The sequence below is a fragment of the Alosa sapidissima genome, chromosome 23 (genome assembly GCF_018492685.1).
Source record: "Alosa sapidissima isolate fAloSap1 chromosome 23, fAloSap1.pri, whole genome shotgun sequence".
Taxonomy (NCBI): Eukaryota; Metazoa; Chordata; class Actinopteri; order Clupeiformes; family Clupeidae; genus Alosa; species Alosa sapidissima.
In genome coordinates this window covers 25,492,800-25,512,419 of record NC_055979.1, presented here as the reverse complement: position 1 = coordinate 25,512,419, position 19,620 = coordinate 25,492,800, and the positions used below count along the sequence as shown (strand labels likewise).

At 40.1% G+C, this 19,620-nt stretch overlaps 1 protein-coding gene and 1 long non-coding RNA gene across 2 annotated transcripts in view; one reads left to right on the top strand and one right to left on the bottom strand.

Moving 5' to 3' along the window:
* The window catches only part of LOC121698161, a 35,184-nt gene extending 15,860 nt beyond the window's left edge, over window positions 1–19,324 (top strand). The window contains exons 3-5 of the long non-coding RNA XR_006026704.1: window positions 9,743–9,872; window positions 11,366–11,520; window positions 19,250–19,324. This is a non-coding gene — a long non-coding RNA (uncharacterized LOC121698161). The remainder of the gene's footprint in view (window positions 1–9,742; window positions 9,873–11,365; window positions 11,521–19,249) is intronic.
* pou3f3b (POU class 3 homeobox 3b) lies at window positions 6,832–9,724 on the bottom strand. The gene is made up of 2 exons (XM_042079950.1): window positions 7,840–9,724; window positions 6,832–7,539 (listed from the first exon to the last, which is right to left on the bottom strand). Exons 1-2 carry the CDS (start codon window positions 9,058–9,060, stop codon window positions 7,426–7,428), a joined length of 1,335 nt encoding a protein of 444 aa, XP_041935884.1. The 5' UTR covers window positions 9,061–9,724; the 3' UTR covers window positions 6,832–7,425.
* Window positions 19,325–19,620: the final 296 nt, after the last annotated feature.

Here is a 19,620-nt window from a genome sequence, read left to right as displayed (position 1 = left end):
AGCTTGCTGTAGTGTGATATTGCAGTGATGTAGTCTAGCTTACTGTAGTGGGTATACTGTGATGTTGCAGTGATGTAGTCTAGTTTACTGTAGTGGGTATACTGTGATATTGTAGTCTACTTTACTGTAGTGGGTATACTGTAATATTGTAGTCTAGTTTACTGTAGTGGATATACTGTGATATTGTAGTCTAGTTTACTGTAGTGGGTATATGTGATATTGTAGTCTAGTTTACTGTAGTGGGTATACTGTAATATCGTAGTCTAGTTTACTGTAGTGGGTATATGTGATATTGTAGTCTAGTTTACTGTAGTGGGTATACTGTGATATTGTAGTCTAGTTTACTGTAGTGGGTATACTGTAATATTGTAGTCTAGTTTACTGTAGTGGGTATATGTGATATTGTAGTCTAGTTTACTGTAGTGGGTATACTGTGATATTGTAGTCTAGTTTACTGTAGTGGGTATATGTGATATTGTAGTCTAGTTTACTGTAGTGTAGTTTACTGTAGTGGGTATATGTGATATTGTAGTCTAGTTTACTGTAGTGGGTATAAAAACAATCTTATGTCAAAATTCTATCACAAATGTATGTTGATACATATCCTTGAATATTTAAAGTGGTTATACAGCAATCTTGATGCTTTTTAAGTGGGTATACTGCGTAGATCTGTGTATCACATTGACTATACCACTGAATAAGTTTGATGTTTGGGAATCACTTCTACCCAAAAGTTGTGTAGGTATATGACGCCTCTCTGCATATTGGACTTCATACCACTGGAAACATCATGCATTATGCATCATCAGTGGGTTAGGTTGTCTTGGTGTAATAAGAACTCCTACGACTGAAAACGGATTCTGTGAAAATTAGGTGTCTGTGTGACCAGGATCCTTAACATTTTGAACTGGTCACTCACTCACTAAATTATACACAAGATGATTGCACCTAAACAATCATCTGTCTAATCACTAGTTGTGTAAAACATTAATTTTTAAAATTCATAAGCTAGCCAGTGTGCCAGCAAAACATATTCAGGGAATTGAAGATTGTTTATGTCATGTTATCTGATCAGCAAGAGGGGTCTATGTGCCCAAGACATCAGGGCAAAAACATTCACTGGTTTGTGTCCTGTACTCACTGTGTGTGTACCATCTAAAATAAAATTACAAAACATACTTCTTTCTTGAACTTTTAAACCAATCTCTGATGAAATATATGTTAAGGAAATGTGTTTGCTAATGAAAATGTGGCTTTCATTTTCACTTATAGCAAATGACAGTTGAATAGCCACAAGTATATAGAGTTATTTCAAATTATAATAATAACTTTTCATGTTTCATAAATACAACAGCCATATATCCCATCCTTTTAAATAGGTATTATGCATGGCATGCATGCGTGCGGAAAAGCATTTCACTCCAAGTGGAATGTAGTTCAGGCATTCAACCAGCAGATGGCACTAATATGACATAATAGGAGCTGCAAACTGATGGAATAAACTGTTTCATCTATAAGACTGGTATAGCCCCATTTAGCTGAATATAGGCCATATAATGACTACAAATGTATATTTTAAAAATCCACATATTTTAAAAATCCAACACTTGACAAATGACAGCATGCGTAAAAACATAGTTGTAGGCCTAATGATGTGGTAGGCTAGGCTATTCATCATTTGATATATTAACTTTTTGATAAGTTGTGCTTTATTTTTGTTTGTTGGAAATGTACAACAATTAGGCTAATGCGTGTGTGTCAGGTTTGTTTGATTTGCTGATTTTACTAAAATTACAAAACCGAGTTTTGTAAACGCAGTATTGCTATTGTTATTAAAAACAAAACATTTTTTTTTTTTAATAAACGAGTTAAAATAACGTGTGTTGTTGTTGTTGTTATTATTATTATTATTATTATTATTATTATTATTATTATTATTATTATTATTATTTCTGGGTGTGGTTGATGTTGAGATCTTACTATCACAGTTGTGTAAGTTCGAGTAGCATGTTAGACTGGCGGCGTTCACATGAAGTGTTACCAGCACCAGTGCAAATCATTTCCATAGCTAAACAGGCTATACCGCTTAAAAAACTTAGATACTGTATAGCCTACTTGTTTAATTAACAAAACTTTTTATGAACACATAGGCTATATCTTTGAAAGTGCCTTACCTTGCAAATTTCAATCTAAGAATTGAAGTGAACAACTAATCCTTGTGATTGACATCTGTGATTCCCAGATAAGCCATCACTCCTAGCAGAGAAGATGGCCTACTGACGGCCGTGGACTAGCGATTTCACAGGACTGTAACAATAACGAAAACAGCTTATGACAAATCTGTTTGAAATGCTCACACGTGATTATTATTTTGAAATCAAAACTTCCAAATCCAAGGCCCTTTGGTGCGTCATTAATATAGAGCAAATTGAACGAAACTATCGTGTTTTCCTCTTTATGTAGTGTTAAAGTTCTCTAAAGGCGCAACATGTTTTGGGGTGCGACTTGTCTTTTTTCCCTGGCTTTCTCTGTTCGTGCGGTTTACTGTACACCAATGTGAATGTAGTGCTTTCCCCAGCTTGAATTAATATAAATTGCTCGAAACTTCTGGCTAGATAATATAGCACATATGGCGCTCTTCAGCGCTGCAGATTGTTTTCGTGCAGTCGACTGACCTTCGACTTGGCTTTCTGTTAAGGATGGAAGGTCGAGAGTCAGTTCTTAGCGTAGCCTATGTTGATGTTGTGTATGTTGATGTTATATTATAGCCTAATATGTAGGCTAATATTCTGCACTTATTTATTTATTTATTTTAATTGATGAAATAGTCTACATAACTTAACATTATGTTTAAAGTTACATGGTTAAGGTTAAGCCATAAGGTGTACCCGCTCCGTAGTCATCTTAGTGTTCGTAGTTTGGCCCATAGTATGGCGACCTTCACAAGCCCCTGTTAGAGACACCCTGCATGCATATTTGATCAACCCCTTGTCTTGCCCGTGAGCAGGCGTCTCAGGGCACGAGGCAGAGAAAACGGGCATGCAGATCATGGGCTCGCGCTCTCTTCTTGTGTCGTGTCTCCCTAAAACATTCCATTGATAGGCTGGTGTCAGTAGGGTCCACTTTATCATTAATAATATATCGGGTTCAACGCTTGATCACAATGCTTCAGTATAGGCCACTTCAGCATGCAGCATGCTCCACCAATTAATGATTTCAAAGTTGTGCACAAAGTCTGTCTTTTTGTGGTTAGTGCCACAAGGTCCGAAACAAGGGATGAACTAATATATTTATGACAGGCTAAAATGATCAAAATGCCGTCTAAACGCTGAGACTTAACAATTTTCCAAAATCGTTCAAGAAGCGTCATCAGTGCAGCATAGACTACGTTCAACAGTTGACGCCTATGTAGAGATATCCTTTCACTTGAAGTGAGGACTAATAGCGTCTACAAGAGAGTGACTGATAAGTGTACCGACGTCAAAGCAGAAGGAAGCACGTGTCTCTGCATAATGACAACGTCTAAGAAAGATAGATCTAAGACGGGATATGATAGACATCTCTGCGTAAATACATCAAACGGGGGTTACAGCCCTCACTAGCTGCATGTGTTCAGTGGCTGTAAATAGGCCTAAATATGTTATTGTTATTATTATTATTATTATTATTATTATTATTATTATTATTATTATACTAGTATTACAGCAACTAGTATTACAGCAACAACGGAATATAAAAATAATCATTATTATCGACAAATGTAGGCTATATTATTGTTGTTATTGTTATTAGTAGTTGTTTTACTTGCTGCTGTTGGTTGTTGTTGTTCTGGCCATTGATATTTTGTTGTCAAAATAATAATAATAATAATAATAATAATAATAATAATAATAATAAATGGTGTTTGCATATAACGCTGAATCAGTTATTTCTTAATTCCTTAGCCTAATGATTGCTTAAACTCACTCAGGGAAGTTTTATGAAAGCAATGTTGCGTGTGACAAAGATGTAAGATTCTGTAAATATATTTTGGTTTACCAGGCAATGCACACAATTCTATAAATGAAGCGTATGTCAAGTATGTGCTGGTGGCCTCATGATGACAGAAATGCCGATGTAAACCATCTGCCCGGTTCACAGTCATTGCCCTTGTGTAGAACACTAGATCCTGGAAGAGTTGTGGCGCATGTGGGCCTAAATCATCCAAATAGTGACACTCTGGGTAGCCTAACTTCAGTTAGGCCGTGATGAGCATTTTGTAGACCTACAACGCATTTTCTCTGAACTCACTTAATGATAATGAATATTATAATGATAATATTCTGACATCCTTTGGCGTAACAATCAATCATGTAGCCTGTTTATAGGCTGTACATGTAGCCTGCAAATTATGTTAGTTTCGTTTCGTCATGTTCTCCCACAGAATAAGGAGGAGCATATGCATGAACATATTTTTGTAGACAATATTATTCAAATAGTGTCGTTCAGATGCCTTAAACGTAGGCCTACTAGTTGTGGGCTAGACTTTAGTGTTGACATGAACATGTATGAGCAAAATATGCACACGTTTTAGAAACTGCAAACATTAGCGTAATTTAATTATATTTAATTGAACACCACCGACCACTGGCTGGATATAAACCCACATGCTTAACAGGGATTTGTAGGCTACTGTCATCCGGTTATGCCACCATGGGTCGTAAAGAGTGTAACGAGGTAAATAAATCCAATAGACTATCACTGATTAGGCTTCAGTTGCTATAGATTAGCTTAAGACAATGACAAACACAAGATATAAAATTAACTCACATTTTTATTCTCATTAGTGAACCAGGGTTGAAACTGCAGCCTCAAATATAGTTTTGGCCCCTATGCTTAAAAGCAAGTTCTCAAAACCTTTGTTACGGACACATGTGAAAGAAGCTGTTTTTGAAGAACAATGACGTGTCCAAGCTGATTGAAGTAATCTTGGACATGTGTAGGCTATGTACATTTGACTACAAAAATACATATATTAATTTCTGGATTTTAGCCTATAAATATAATAATTAAGGTAGCCTAAAGGTCGTTGGTGAGAATGGGAAACATGCAGGTGCACAGCTCTCCAGAAGGGGTTATTTCTATCCCTCGCCGTTTTAATTGCTGAAGATGGCATGTAGTTGGGTGATATTTTTTTGTGTTTTGAATTATCCAAAATTCACCTAGTGTGTCTGACTGACTCTTTTAGTAATGGGACAAAGGAAAGTGACGCACACTTCAATAGCATTGATTGAACACAGTTGCTTAGCAACTAGTGTATGGTAAATCATCCGCGAAATTTAAATCTTTTGCAAGGGATTTTGCTGAATAGTCACCAAACGAAAAGTTTAAGCAGTTTCCTCGCATAAAATTCTTATTTACAAACACTGGCAAACACCTTTCAGACATCAGTTGATATTTTTGCAAATAATATGACAAAACTAAGCCTAAGTTAAGCTGTGTAATATGCTAAATTGATTTGAAAAGAGATGCGCAATCAAGAACGTGCCCCCAAAAATAGCATAATAGACGTGCTCTTTCAACAAATATGAGCATGCATCACTTGCGCATTTTATCAATCTATAACGGGTTGTAGACAGTATCGACTATCGGAGATGTATAGGTCATGAGCGGGATAATCCCAGTGTAGGCTAGGTCAGAGCGACTGGTTTGTGCAGGGCCATACAGGGTAGGCCTACTCTGTATAAGAAAGCAATAGTAGGGGACTGCAGGTGAAAGGACGAGGGGAAGCCATACGAGAGAGAAAGGGAACACATGAAGAACTAAAGACGTGTCTTAAAATAGGCCACGTTGTCAAACTCTCCTTCTTTTAACCCAGCAGAAATAACATAGTGTTCATGGCCTTGACATCACATCCTGTGCCTAACAAGCGACGCATTCCCTTGAGACACTCAGTTCAGTCACCTCAGGTAAACCAAGCCTCTATTTGACACCAGCAGTGGCAAAAATAATAAATATAAACGGAGATGGTCGATGGTCTGGGCCTAGACTAGGAGGTAAAGCAGGCAGAGAACAGCATGGTAAATGGGGCTTTATGTATAGGGCAACAATTACAGGCAGAAAAAAACTAAAAATGTGTAGCCTACATAGGCCTACGCTTTGTTTGTGTGACATGTTTTTGACAAAAGTAACATTTCTTAACTTGTGCAAAATATGTAACCATGTGTAGCCATGTAACCACCTATAAATTGAGGCCTACTTACTATGAAATAAATATGTAAAAGGACACATACAGTATCAAAATAATGGTCTCTCACGTCTAAGCATCAATGTGTTGGTTGGCAACTGTTTTAGTGAAACATGTAGCGTCAAAGAGAAGGCGAAATATCCCTCATTCTCGCCCGTGCATAGCAAAGCAAAACGCAGGGCTGCCAACGAGGTAGCCTAGCCTATTTAATTTGCTGCTAAAATGTTTCGGGATAGTAATCTGAAAATAGCAGTGTTGGTGTCCTAATCCAAAACACAGTCACAATGCATTAATTCTAACAAATTTATTGGTCTCAATCATCTTTTATGGAATCACTACTGAAATTAAATTACAATCAAATCATCACATCAAAATATACCCTTATCACCTAACCACTGCCAATGTCAGTTCGAGTTGATTTGTGCTCCTTTAAAACTGATAATACAAAATAAACAAAAAATAGGACAGACATCGAAAACGGATAGGAAAAAAACATATTACACAAGTTTTTGGGGAAATAAATTACTGTTTGGAATAGTTAATATGTATCCCGAATAAAATATTAAAACAACTCATTTTGATGAAAAATATAAAGTAAATAATTCAGATCAGTATCTGATCTAATGAATCTATATTGCCGGCTTTACAGTCTCGTTTATTAAAACCTACCAAAGAATACTGCGTGGAAATGGCAGCATTATCATGGTTACGTCCACAGCACCCATACAGTCACACTTGGCAACGGCTGTTCGCAGAGGACAATGTCAAATAAGTGCAGGAGTAGAGGAGGAAGTCTTTTCACATGTCTTTCTGTCGCTCTTAATCCTTCCAAAGTTTCAGTTCGTTAAATAAAAAGAGCGATTTTAAAAGGGTCTTGACGTGAGATGTGATGGTGGTGTTATGTGTTTATGTTGGGGTGGCTCTTCTCTGGTGGATAGCTGGGCCTGAGTTATCCCATCCATTTGTTCGGAAGAGAAGCCAAGGCGTTTCCTGCAAAAAGCTTGATCGGAAGCTTCATAGATGCTACTCGTCTTCTCTCTGTTGTTGATCCATGTGTCCTTGTTTGAGCTGGAGTTTACAGTCCCATTTCTGAAATATACAATTGACTGCCTCCCTTGTTTTCGTGAATGACAGTGGGGGAAAACGTGGGGGTATATATTTTGGTCATTTTAAAATGCTTGTTTCTTTCCTTGGTGATGTCAATGCGCCAAAATTACCTGATGGAACGAACTTGTAGTTGTCACCCTCTGGTCGCTTGGTTCACTGGGCCCAGTTAAACTTGCATCTTTTAAGTAATCTACTAAAAATTGTCCCTGAAAGAAAGAGCAGACAGAACCTTTTAGGTTAAGACATTTTGGGGCCTGGAAGAAAGTTAGCGGTGCGTTTTGGGGTTGGGAGGGATTTGTTTTCTCTGGAGAAAAATACACAACACATCTGCAGTCTTATTCACATTTCCATCACAATCACAGTATCAAAAATCTTTTGCTATCTTGAAGATAGTCTGTTTTAGCAGATTATTTTATATATAAAATATTTTAGTCTTGTATGGTGTTCTATGTTTCACTGAACATTCTTTTGCAGTCCATGGAGGGGGGCGGTGTATCTGCACTCACATTGCCGACTTGAGAGTACACATCCTCCGGCGTCTGTGGCACTCCCGGCGGCGTCATCCGTTTTTCTTTCTGTCTCCGATTGCAAAACCACACGCGCACCACTTCTTTCTCCAGCTGTAGGTTGTCCGCCAGTGATGTGATTTCTTGAGCCGAAGGTTTGGGACATTTTAAGAAGTGGCTTTCCAAAGCCCCTTTAACGCTGACTTCGATGGATGTCCGCTTCTTGCGTTTTCGTCCCTGCGCCGCTATCTTATCAATGCTTGTGGGACTTCCAGTGGACGAGTCGGCCTCCTCGAGCCATTTGTTTAACAATGGCTTGAGTTTGCACATGTTCTTGAAGCTGAGTTGAAGCGCTTCAAACCTACAGATTGTGGTCTGAGAAAAGACGTTCCCGTAAAGAGTACCCAACGCTAAGCCAACGTCTGCTTGAGTGAAGCCTAGTTTGATCCGACGTTGTTTGAACTGCTTTGCGAAGTGTTCCAAATCATCTGAAGTCGGCGTGTCCTCGTCCGAGTGCGGGTCATGACTGTTGACGCCGTGATGCTGCTGCTGGTGGTGCTGGTGTTGGTGGTGGTGGTGATGGTGATGGTGATTGCCATGATCAAGGTCCGGAGTGTCCCCTCGAACTAAACTAGGGTGTACCAAGCTTTGGCTGCCAGGTGGACTAAGCATTCCGTTCACTGTGAATCCACCAGGCTGCGAGTAAATGAGCGACTGCTGCTGCTGCTGTCCCCCGGATATGGGGATGTGTGCCGCGGTTGTGGTGCCCCAAGCCCCACCGTGAGTCTGGTGCGGACCAAGATGCGGAGGCCTGTGGTGCAACGCATTGCCTGTGTGTAGATCGTCTCTGCCTGAATTGTTTTTCACGTCCTGTTGTTGGGGGCTGCCCGTCATCCCAACGGGACTAGACGACCACGGTGATCCAGCTTCAGCGGCTGCCACCGCGGCAGCAGCGGCTGCCGCGGCGGCGTGAGGGAGCGAGGTGACCCACTGATGAGCATGGCTCAGCATATGTCCCCCGTTGCTCGCTGCCATCGCGCCCTGCATGAAGTCACTTTGTACCATCTTCACCGTCGAATCGCCTCTGTAGCCACCAGACACCGATGTAACGGCGACACTGCCTGGTTGCATGCCACCACCTCCGGAATCGGAATGCACAATTGAGCCAGACGATAAAATACTACTACTGGGAAGGTAGGGATTGGAAGCCGCCGTGGCCATTCCGTTAACCCTTATGAATATGTTTGATGAAGACCCCCTCCCTTTCTCAAAAACTTTTTTAAAGCGGGCAAATTGTGTCTCATGAATTATTCAAACTGAAAAGTCCAAGCAATGTTTTCACGTATATCATGTACTTGTTTAATCAAAGCCAAAAAACAGTTGCGAAGGGTAGAAAGGTTATAAAATCCGCGTACAATTCTTGAGCGAATACATAGGTTTAAGATATGTCTAAATAAATATAAATCCAGCGTATCAAGTCTTTTTCAAGCCCTTTGATGTCATGTAAAGTCCTTAAGCGTTGTCTGGCTTTTGTAAGTGAAAAAGTTGAAGAGCAAAAAAAAAAAACTTTCCCCAAAAACTTCTAGTGGTCAACGATATTTAGTTTTGAAAATCTTAAAAGTCCAAACGTATGCTCCGTCTGCCTGAGTGGAAAAAATATGCAGAGATTCCTTAGTATTGTAATATAGCCACAGCGATTTCGTCCTTCGCGCTTTTATTCTTTTCTTTCTGTGTTTCTTTTTAGTGCTGTAGAGTCTCTCTCTTTGTTCTGTTTTGATGTGTATAAACCTGCCAAACCGCTCCAGTTGAAGTACAATCCACTATTACAGTGCGCACCAATGATCGCGACTCTCTCATTCGCTTGCTCTCTCTCTCTCTCTCTCTCTCTCTCTCTCTCTGACAGCCCCGTCCCTCCTTCGGAGCTCGAGGACACACGAATGTTTACCCTGTGCCAAGCGTGCGCACATCGTCCACGTCTTTCCCACAAATACGAGGAAGTGGAGTACAAGGCTGTCTTTGATTGGACAGTTTGGGTAAGATTGACATGTCTGGAAAGCCTCGCTTTAGGCATTTATCCTCCTTCCGGCCCTTACAATTGGATATTTTTTTTAATTCAGTCTCAATAAAATAGAACAATAAATAAATATAATCGTAAGCCATCTATACAAAAACGGTATAACTCAAGAGATGTAATACCTTCGCTGGTATGTTTAGCCTACTGTAAGATGTGCAATTTGTGTAAACAATGAAATATTGAGAATTCACTGTATGCAGTATAGCCTAATTATTTAGATTTTGCTTATAAACTGAAAATTTTATGAATTCAAATAAATACAAAATGAACAACATTTCACTCTAAGCATGGTTAAAAAAATCTCCTTAATTTATTTCATTACCATTCTTACAGGCTACGAAAAAATGGTATTTATTTCATTTCATAAGGAAAATTTCCCTTGCTATTGCCTGCTGGTTTAAGCATGAAGGAATTCTCCCCCTTTGTGAACTGCTGTTGACATTCTAACAACTGTAAGCACATTATATTGCAAGCTTTGCTTGTTTTGGCTTGTCATGAGTTAATATTATTAGTGGGATACTTCCAAGCGACAAGACAGAGCATCGGAAACCCCACAGAAGCGTGGTAAATGAGAAAGTCGGAATTAAACCGGGGGCGAATCAATGAGTCCCCCTTGAGATTGGCAAAGGGGCATGCCATCTCATTCGGAATGGACACCACAGGCCACTAAAGAATATGGCGTGCATGCTAGGGATAGGGTTAGATGAACGCAGTTAGCAGTACTCCTACCGCATGGACTCACCCACAAGTAATAAATGTATGTGCCTTCGGTTGGACTTCATATATCACGGCATGGTGCACACTACGGAACAGCCACTGAGGTCCATGTCCCACGTTGTGGCAAACAGCGAGACTGTTAGGGTTGCTGAAAGCTTAGACTACAAAACGATGTTGAAAAAAAGCCACCAAACCACCAACCTTATAGCCTTTATTCACTGTATAGGCCCCTTTCGTGTTAAGGGCATAAATGCACATCGTCAACTGTATGTCTCTAATTCATCAGGATTGAGATAAAAACTAGGGGTGTCTTTTGGATTTGTCTGTATCGAGCAGAACACGAGGCCATTGGTGCATCCATTCAAAAGACAAAGTGCGATTTCATCTAAATGATGTCTATTATCCTCCATGTGATAAACTTTGTATTTGCTCAATGGAAACTTCAAAGCAATGAAGCTATAGAATCTGACGAATATAGAAGTATACCAAAAACATTAAAAAGCCACAGCAATTTCAAATGTCCTTGATTTTCAAGTTCTGCAGTTCAAAGTATTTTTCTGTCTCTGGAAAGGGTTACATTTATGATTTATTTGTTTATGTAACAAGGTCCCCATGTCTCCTGCTGTGGAGTTCATTTGCTTTCTATGCAGAAAGAGAGGGAAAAAATCCCCAAGTATAACAAGAGAGGAACAGTTAGTGCTGATTTTCATTTGCATAAATTTTCATATATTTTAGTGAAAATAATAGCGGAGTCGGAGAGAGCTCCGCTCAGTTGAGAGTGGGGAAAGAAAATCTTAGGAAGGACCATTTCCTGAGAAGAGAGAGTGCTGGATGGGGCAACAGAAGAATTATAGTGGTTTTGGTCCAGCACGGATCAGAGACATTTAAAGGTAAGTGAGGTTTACATCTCTCTCTATATATATATATATATATATCTCGCTCGCTCTCTCTCTCTCTCTCTCTCTCTGTCTCTGTCTCTCTCTCTAACACGCTTTAATAAATACTATGCTATATGTAGCCTGTATAGCCTGCGTTTTAAAGACAAACATCAAGAAATCTATCGTTGCGTTTTATCTTTACTATTATTATTTTTTTATATAGGCTAAATAAAGCCCAGACTACAACAGACGGTTAAGCAGGGGTGTTTTGTAGCGGATGTCCACGGGAGAAAATAGGCTACAATCAATCGAATTTTAAGCAGGATAGTGAAAGAATTCTCTGGAGAAGTCGCGTGGAAGTGTACGTCGTTTACATATATCGATCCCTTGCTGCTGTCTTCAAGTTGGACTAAACTTTGCTGCTACACTGGCATAGTCTAAAACCGAAGTTAAACGATGATGCGTCTAAAATTACTAGAGTTATGCTTGGGTAGATTAAATCAGCATCGACAGTCATACCTTCATGTTATCATTGAACAACTATTCTAAAGGTAATGCATCATCTACCGATTTGTAGAGGTTTTACGCACCAATAGCCTATAATCTAGCGACTAAACCAATGCCAATAACACCAGTAATTACTCTCCTACACCGTGATTTTTGTTGTTTGAAACGCAGTTCAGCGCATAAAGGTAGTAGCCTACATTGATTGCGCCGGGATTCACTCTGCAGAACGCCGAAAATACGGTCCACGTTTTCTCACGGACTAGTTTTCCATGTCTAGTGAGTACAAAATACCATCTCGCGCAACCCTGCTAAGAGCGTTTGTTGAATTGATGGGGAAGCATTTCTTAAGCCCGCGTTTCGGTTGTCATGGTGAGGCGAATAAAAGAGGGGAACACTAGTCGCATTAAGCTATATGTTTGTGCACTGGAGTCGAGATGAAAGAACACTGAAGCCAAAATGATCCAACAGAGAGCCAAACTGAACGCCAGAACTCGCCAACTCGTCAAAAGTTATAACATATCTAGGCCTAACATGTTCGAATACTTTGGAACGTAGCTTAAATCATTTGTCTGCTCTAAGAATCTCGTGGCAAATTCCAAGATTAAGAAATTGCTGGCATTATGAAGAATAGACCATGTTTTTACCAGCAGGTGTCGCGCTTACTTACGATGACACTATAAAGTGGTGAGTAGCCTAGTAAATGTATTATTGTCCTGTGACAAAACAAAACACATGTTAAAATACCACACACAGTAAAATTGGGTTCATTATGAGGAGTGAAATCGTAACACGTCATGATAAAACGTTATCTGAAATGCAAAGGGCAAAAACAAAAATAAATGTTTTTTTTTTCTAATTGTTGTAAATTCTTGCAGAATGTCTAATGCAATTGAAGGTAAAATTAATGTTGAAATCTTATAGGCCTACTTCGTGTTAAAAATCCTGACTTAATAATGAATAAACAGACATCATGCTAGTTTGGGGAATGGGTGTAGAGTTACTTGGACTCTGACAAGTTACATATCGCCAAATCTCAGCATGTAGCCTACAAGGGAAATGGAAATAGGCAAATACAACGACAGAATACTTATCAACAAATCTTTTGGCCATTTAATTTGATTTGAGTATTAGCTGATGACGTCATCTTGGTGACTGCAATATCTAACATAATCTGAAGTTTGGTAGAAATGCAATATGGCTACTATATCCGTGCAGTTACATTAAGGCTATAAATCAACTCAGTGCTGTGCAAAGAACGAAATGTATTTCCTTTCTTTAAGTGGTCACAACCGACCTTGACAATGTAAACGTGTCTTCATGTACCATGATGAATCTATATAATCTACATGACCATTAGAAACCAATAAACCACTGACCTCATGTGCCTTTCATTTAGGCAAAGTGCGTTATTGCTACAGTAGCCGATAATCCTACAAGCACAATATAATTATGCAAGATAGCGTTGTGCAGAAAAGGTTCGATGCAGTTCCTACACAACTGCTCTACAAATAAAACATGAGGTATGTTTATGGAGAAAAAAAATGGTGATAAAACATGCTTGATGAAATCGTATCTCATTCTGGTTCTATTGAAAAAGAAAAAATATATTGTGGCTTGCCTGAGAGTGCCTTACTGTTTGTCAACCATATTAAAATGTATACATATAATGTCATGAGGTTTATTACCAAAGTTCATTCATCAAACCAACGTAACATAAAAGGCAGGTTACTAAAATTTATCAAATCATGTTTGTATACAATTTAAACTTCTGAATGTAAACTTGACTGGCATTTCAAAACTGCAGCGTGGTTAAAGCAATGCGCTTATAGAAAGAGCATCTCACAATCTTAGGCCTAATCACTTTGTACCTGAGTGCACATTTACTCTAATTTTGTCTTTATAAAATCTGTTTAAAGAACATCACAATGAAATTGAATAAAATTATAAATGAAAATTACAGTCTTGCATGTTCACAGTTAATTGTCCTGAATCTTTCATTTGCCACTCCTTAAAAGCAACCTGGCCAATCTAAGACCTGAAAACGGGAGTAGTTTACATGACGTGGGAATGCTGTGTATTGTGTTGCGATGATTTACTCAGTCCTCCTAAATCCCATCCCTGAGTCTTAACGGTGAATGACAGGCAGGTGACAGTCAGGACACTGAAGGGTGTTTCTTAGCATATTGTGTTCTGATCCAACTGTAAGCATTCAATGCATGCCTCAAAAGAGCCTCTCAATTCCCCAATTTACATTGCATGACTTAGTGCGGATATGATGATCTTCATGAAATAATTTATTGTTGCAAAACAAATGATTATGGGAAATGTAATCAATTCTAAATGTAGCCATTGTTTCCTGTTAATAAGTATTATCCTTTGGCAATGATGCTTTTTGTGCATTAGAAGAAGATGTCTACATAGCTGCCATCGCAGCGTACTCATGGGTGTGAATAGTTTAGGATGTAGCCTACTGTGCTGTACTCTTGGGCTGCTAATCTATGAGATATCTCATGACACTCCACCTTAGTGACAAATGTGATGTCTAAACCCCTCTTAAGTCAGTATCGGTGTGATTGTGAGCGTAGGTCCTCCACTTGTGGAGGTTTGTGTGGAGGGGATGAGTAGAACACACACACACACACACACACAAAATGAAGGCCCAGGAGCGGCAGTGTGGTGAGTGGCAGCAGTGTAGATAATGATAAAGTGCTCTTTACTGGAGATGGGCCCAGGAGGGCTGGGTTTGGAGTTGGGCGGGGGGGGGGTCGGGGTGGGTGGGGTGTGTGTGTGTGGGGGGGAGGGGGGTCATGCGGGTGTCTTTGTCTCCCAAGCACACCCCTCCTGGCTTGAGCACATACAGCTTTGCCCACTCACACCTTTATAGGGCTCCCGACTTCAAGACAAACGCTGTAGCGACTAGTCTCTCTGGACGGTTTTGGACACTTTCCCCACCTCAGGGCCTCATGAGCATCACAAACGAACACCCTTAAATATTTAATCCGTGCAGATGACCCACATAATAATGAATGCAATAATAACATGCAGTATCCCAAGCATGGATGTTTGTTGTTGTTTGCATGTTGCCATCATGTGATGAGCTCTCCGTAATACTGTATGTGCATGAGGTTTCAGATGCAAAGCAAAGGCAAACAAAACCAGTGAAAGGAAGTGTGCCTTGATGCGTGTGGCTTGTGTGCGGTGTAGAATCTGTTGTATGTAGCCCTCCGTAGTCACTGCGGTGTGTTTTTGTTTGTCAAACAGGACCATTCCCTTAGGATGTGGGTCTGTGGCACCTTTCTAGCCGGGATTACATTAATCAAAGTATTTATTTCCCCAGGGAAGCCAGACACAAATCACTGCAAATCCCAATAAAATTGGATAACATAGGGAAGGCAACTCCAGGAGTGACCTCTCACTCTCATTTCTGTGTTTGTTGCTCGTTTTGTCAAAGAGAGATCAGAGCTCTATTTCTATCCAACTTTCTAAGCAACATATAAACTCCAAACAGTGTTGGCTTTGGTGCAAGTGTAGCAGGGAAGGAGATTCCTTGTATTTGTGTGTGTGTGTGTGTGTGTGTGTCTACATGTCTAGTGCGTCTTTGTTCAGCTTCTTGTTTGTAATTGAAAATTGTTGCATAATTGCATATATATGTACGGATGCATGTTTGTGCAGAAAAAAAGCTGTGGCAACAAGGTGTATTGAAATGGCTCCCTGTGTTGAGAGAATCTGCTGCATGCTATTCGGTGTCTTCATCCTACCTGCGGCTCTACTGGCTCTGGCCTCTTCATACACACACACACACTCACACATACACACACACACACACACACACACACACACACACACACACACAAACACACATACACACACACACACACACTCTTTTAAACACTGCAACACGTGAATATTACAGATTTGCAAACAAGCACACACTGATGAGTCCACATAAGTGCTTGCGCAATTACACACACATGCATACACATGCTCCTGCAATCTCTCTCTCTCTCTCTCTCTCTCTCTCTCTCTCTCTCACTCACACACACACACACACACACACACACACACACACACACACACACACACACACACACACACACACACACACACACACACACACACAGAGATACATATAGGACATGGTGTAAAAAGTATTTTGACATTTCCACTTAAGTTGAGCGCACTTTCCTCATATGCTGCTCATATAAGATGGAAATGAATGTTAAAAAAAATAAAAGCCAATGATTTGTTTGTTTTTTTAAAAAAGCCCAGCTCAATCACCAATGTATTCATTTGAGGTTTTTCTGAGCAAGAGGTCCTTAGCTGAGCTGTATATCATAGCATATGCCCACATGCCTGGCCTGTAATAAATGCCCCACACAGCGCGTATACTGTAGCCTATTACTGGTGTGGTAATGCAGATGCTATAATGTGGCTGTAATTTGTTGGTATGTGTTGTTTTAATGTGGCAGGGCCGAGTCTGAAGCCTTATTTGATATTCATGAAAGAACAGGGTGAGGAAGGAAGGAAAACGCCACTCTTTATGGCGGCCAAATTTTCACACAGATTCGGCGCTCGCTGCCTTGGCTCCAATCAGGGATAAGTAATGGCCTCATTGCTCAGTGAGAATGAGTTCCTGCCACCGAGGACTGACTGCCACACTTCCCTCCACACTCCCTGCTGCTCCCGAGGAAACAGAGCTGTCTGTCTGTCTGGCTGTCTGTCTGTCTGTCTGGCTGGCTGGCTGCATGATCTTCTGTGACTGTCTGTCCGCATGTCCGTCTGTCTGTCTGTCTGTCTGGACGTGCGTGAGTCATGGATGACCCTTATAGAGATTACAGAATTCCTCCTTAAACATTAATATTATTCGTTTTTTTTCCCTGCAAAACAGCAGACATGGAATAATGACTGCTGTGAGGCCAGTCTGCCAAACCTACTAAACCGTGTGGGTTGATGCCATTAATATACTGTAGGTTGTACAAAATACATCCTCCGACGTCAGGTTGAGTCCATGTCAGAGGTGTCTTTGATGGCAGTTCAAATCAGTAAGGCAGATGGTGAGGCTTATGTCGATAGAAATATATCCATGGGGGTCATTTATTTCCTTGAGGAATTACTGGGCATTTAGTTTTCTGATAGATCTTTGTTTAGTAGTTGGGGTGTTTGCCAGGTCAGATCTACTATTCTTGTGTGTGTGTGTGTGTGTGTGTGTGTGTGTGTGTGTGTGGTCACGTTTGGTGGCTGGGAGCTGTGATTTATGTGTGTATTATGTGTATGGGCTGCTTATAGCTCTCTCCATATTCTTGCACAGCTCACCCTATTTGTTTGTAAATGGGTTTACATACATCTTCCTGGCCTTGTGCGTGTGTGTGTGTGTGTGTGAGAGAGAGAGAGAGAGAGAGAGAGAGAGAGAGAGAGAGAGGAGATGGAGAGAGAGAGAGAGAGAGGGAGAGAGAGAGAGAGAGGGAGAGAGAGAGAGAGAGAGAGAGAGAGAGAGAGAGAGAGTATTTGCTCTGTGTGTGGAAGTGTGTTTTCCCCTTTCCAGTACCCTACACTCTTCATACTCTTTCTCTCTCTCCAGCCTTTCACCATTGCCCTCTCCTATATTATACAAATATGTACTTCACTATAAAATCTCTCAGTGGTTCAAACCAGTGCGGATGTTAGTGGACATGGATATGTTGCTTCTCATTCTCCTATTCCTTAAAATCCCAGTGTTTTTAATCTTATAGAGCGCTGAACTACTGATGTTAGCACGTTGCACTATTTGGAGATCCAGCCACCGTAGCCCAATAACTTCACCCAGCTTTTCTTCACCCAATATCGCATCTTCCTCATCTAGCTTTCTAGCTTCCTCATATAGCTTTTTAGCTTTACCATGCCACCCACAGCTGTTGTACCATGTTGTATTTTAATGCTCTCCGTTTCCAAAAATAGTAATAGACAAAGCATGTGAAAGATGTTACCTCCATCTGAATGACTAAGATGTGTGGCAGTGGCATATATATTTGTGTATGTTGTTATGCTATATGTTGCTGTTTGATTAACATCGTTTCAGTCAAATGTCTGTAGATTAAAGTTGAAATAATGTTCTGATCGACAATCCAATGCTTTTAATACCCAGCTTCTTTTCAGAATTGCTCAACTGCATATTGTATATGTCTTTGTTCATCCGTTTGGGACCTAGGTTGGAAATGCAGTTATACATAGTCTAATTTGTGGTACTGTGTATGTGTATTTTAGAAGGCTCAGCTGTGCATATTGGCATCATGTTTAGCCTGGAGCTGGTATTGAGTATTGATCACAAGACATCGTGGCTGTAGTTGTTCACTCATATGTTTTCTGCACATGTAACTGTAGGAATACCATCTGGATTTTTTGCTGCTTTTGATTTGGTGTAGCAATCACTTGACCACACCATGCAGCACATGTTTTAGTTGTAGTCATTGTAGACAAAACACCTTCAAAGCACCTTCACATGGGCTCTCTCTAACTAATGGCCATTAATCCGCCAGTAGATCTAGTCACAGTAACAAAGCCATATTACACAGACATCATTTATAATTTTGAAGAGTTCTTAGAAATAGCAGTTGTAGGTAAATTATGTTTCAACCATACTGATTTAGATATTTAAGCATGTTGTTGAACACGTTCAGTATTGATCTGCTAATATTAATGTTGCACCCTCTTAACAGATACATTTACAAATCTATTGCGTGTTTATCGGTGCACATTACTGATGTTATACCATAATATATTTATAGTTAGAATGTGGATATGTATGACGTGTTGTGAAATTAGATTTGACATGCCCAGATGCAAACCAAATAGGCTCCACCGTGACCTGTCGAGAGGTGATAGGTGTGCAATCAGCACTGTCCTCTGTGCACTGTGTCCTAGAAGTGTCATTGTTATGTCAGCCATACAGACACAATAACTGATAAATATTGTAACTGTAAATATTCAGTATTATCTGTTAAATCAGGCACATCTGATGTGAACAACGCACTGAATCTTTTTGTCCTAATATCATTTGCTTATTTCACTGATATGCAAAATACTGAAATATTTTCATTTCATTATGAATATTTTAGTTACATGAAATTTAGGCTAATGTATCATCACCACAAACTGTATCTGTTTCTCTGAGTCTGTTTTAAATATCAAAAGCATAAAATATTGTCAATTTGTGTGCGCAAGCTGATTCTAATATTTATCTGGACTTCTCTTCCGACAGGAGTGGTGGGGCTACTGCGTTATCCCGGCCGGGCACCGGAAGCCGAGGGGTGTGTGTGGCCACAGCACAGCCCCCCCCCCCCCAGCCCACCCCCCCCCATCCCTGGCCTCCGTCTCCTGCCCCCACGCTGCAGGCTGTTTCTCTCTGAGTGACTATAAAAATATGCAAATGCTTTTGTTAAAGTACCAAAGTGGAAACATTTTTTCCTTCTTTTTCTTTCTCTTTTCTCTCTTGTCTTCTCTTCTCTTCTGTTGCTAACGTATTGCTAACGTTTCATTGGGAGTTCACTGCAACAAATCTTTTTTTTTTTTTTTTTTTTGCCTGGCTGTGGTGCTTAGACATGATCAAAAGAAGAGAGAGAGGGAGAATGG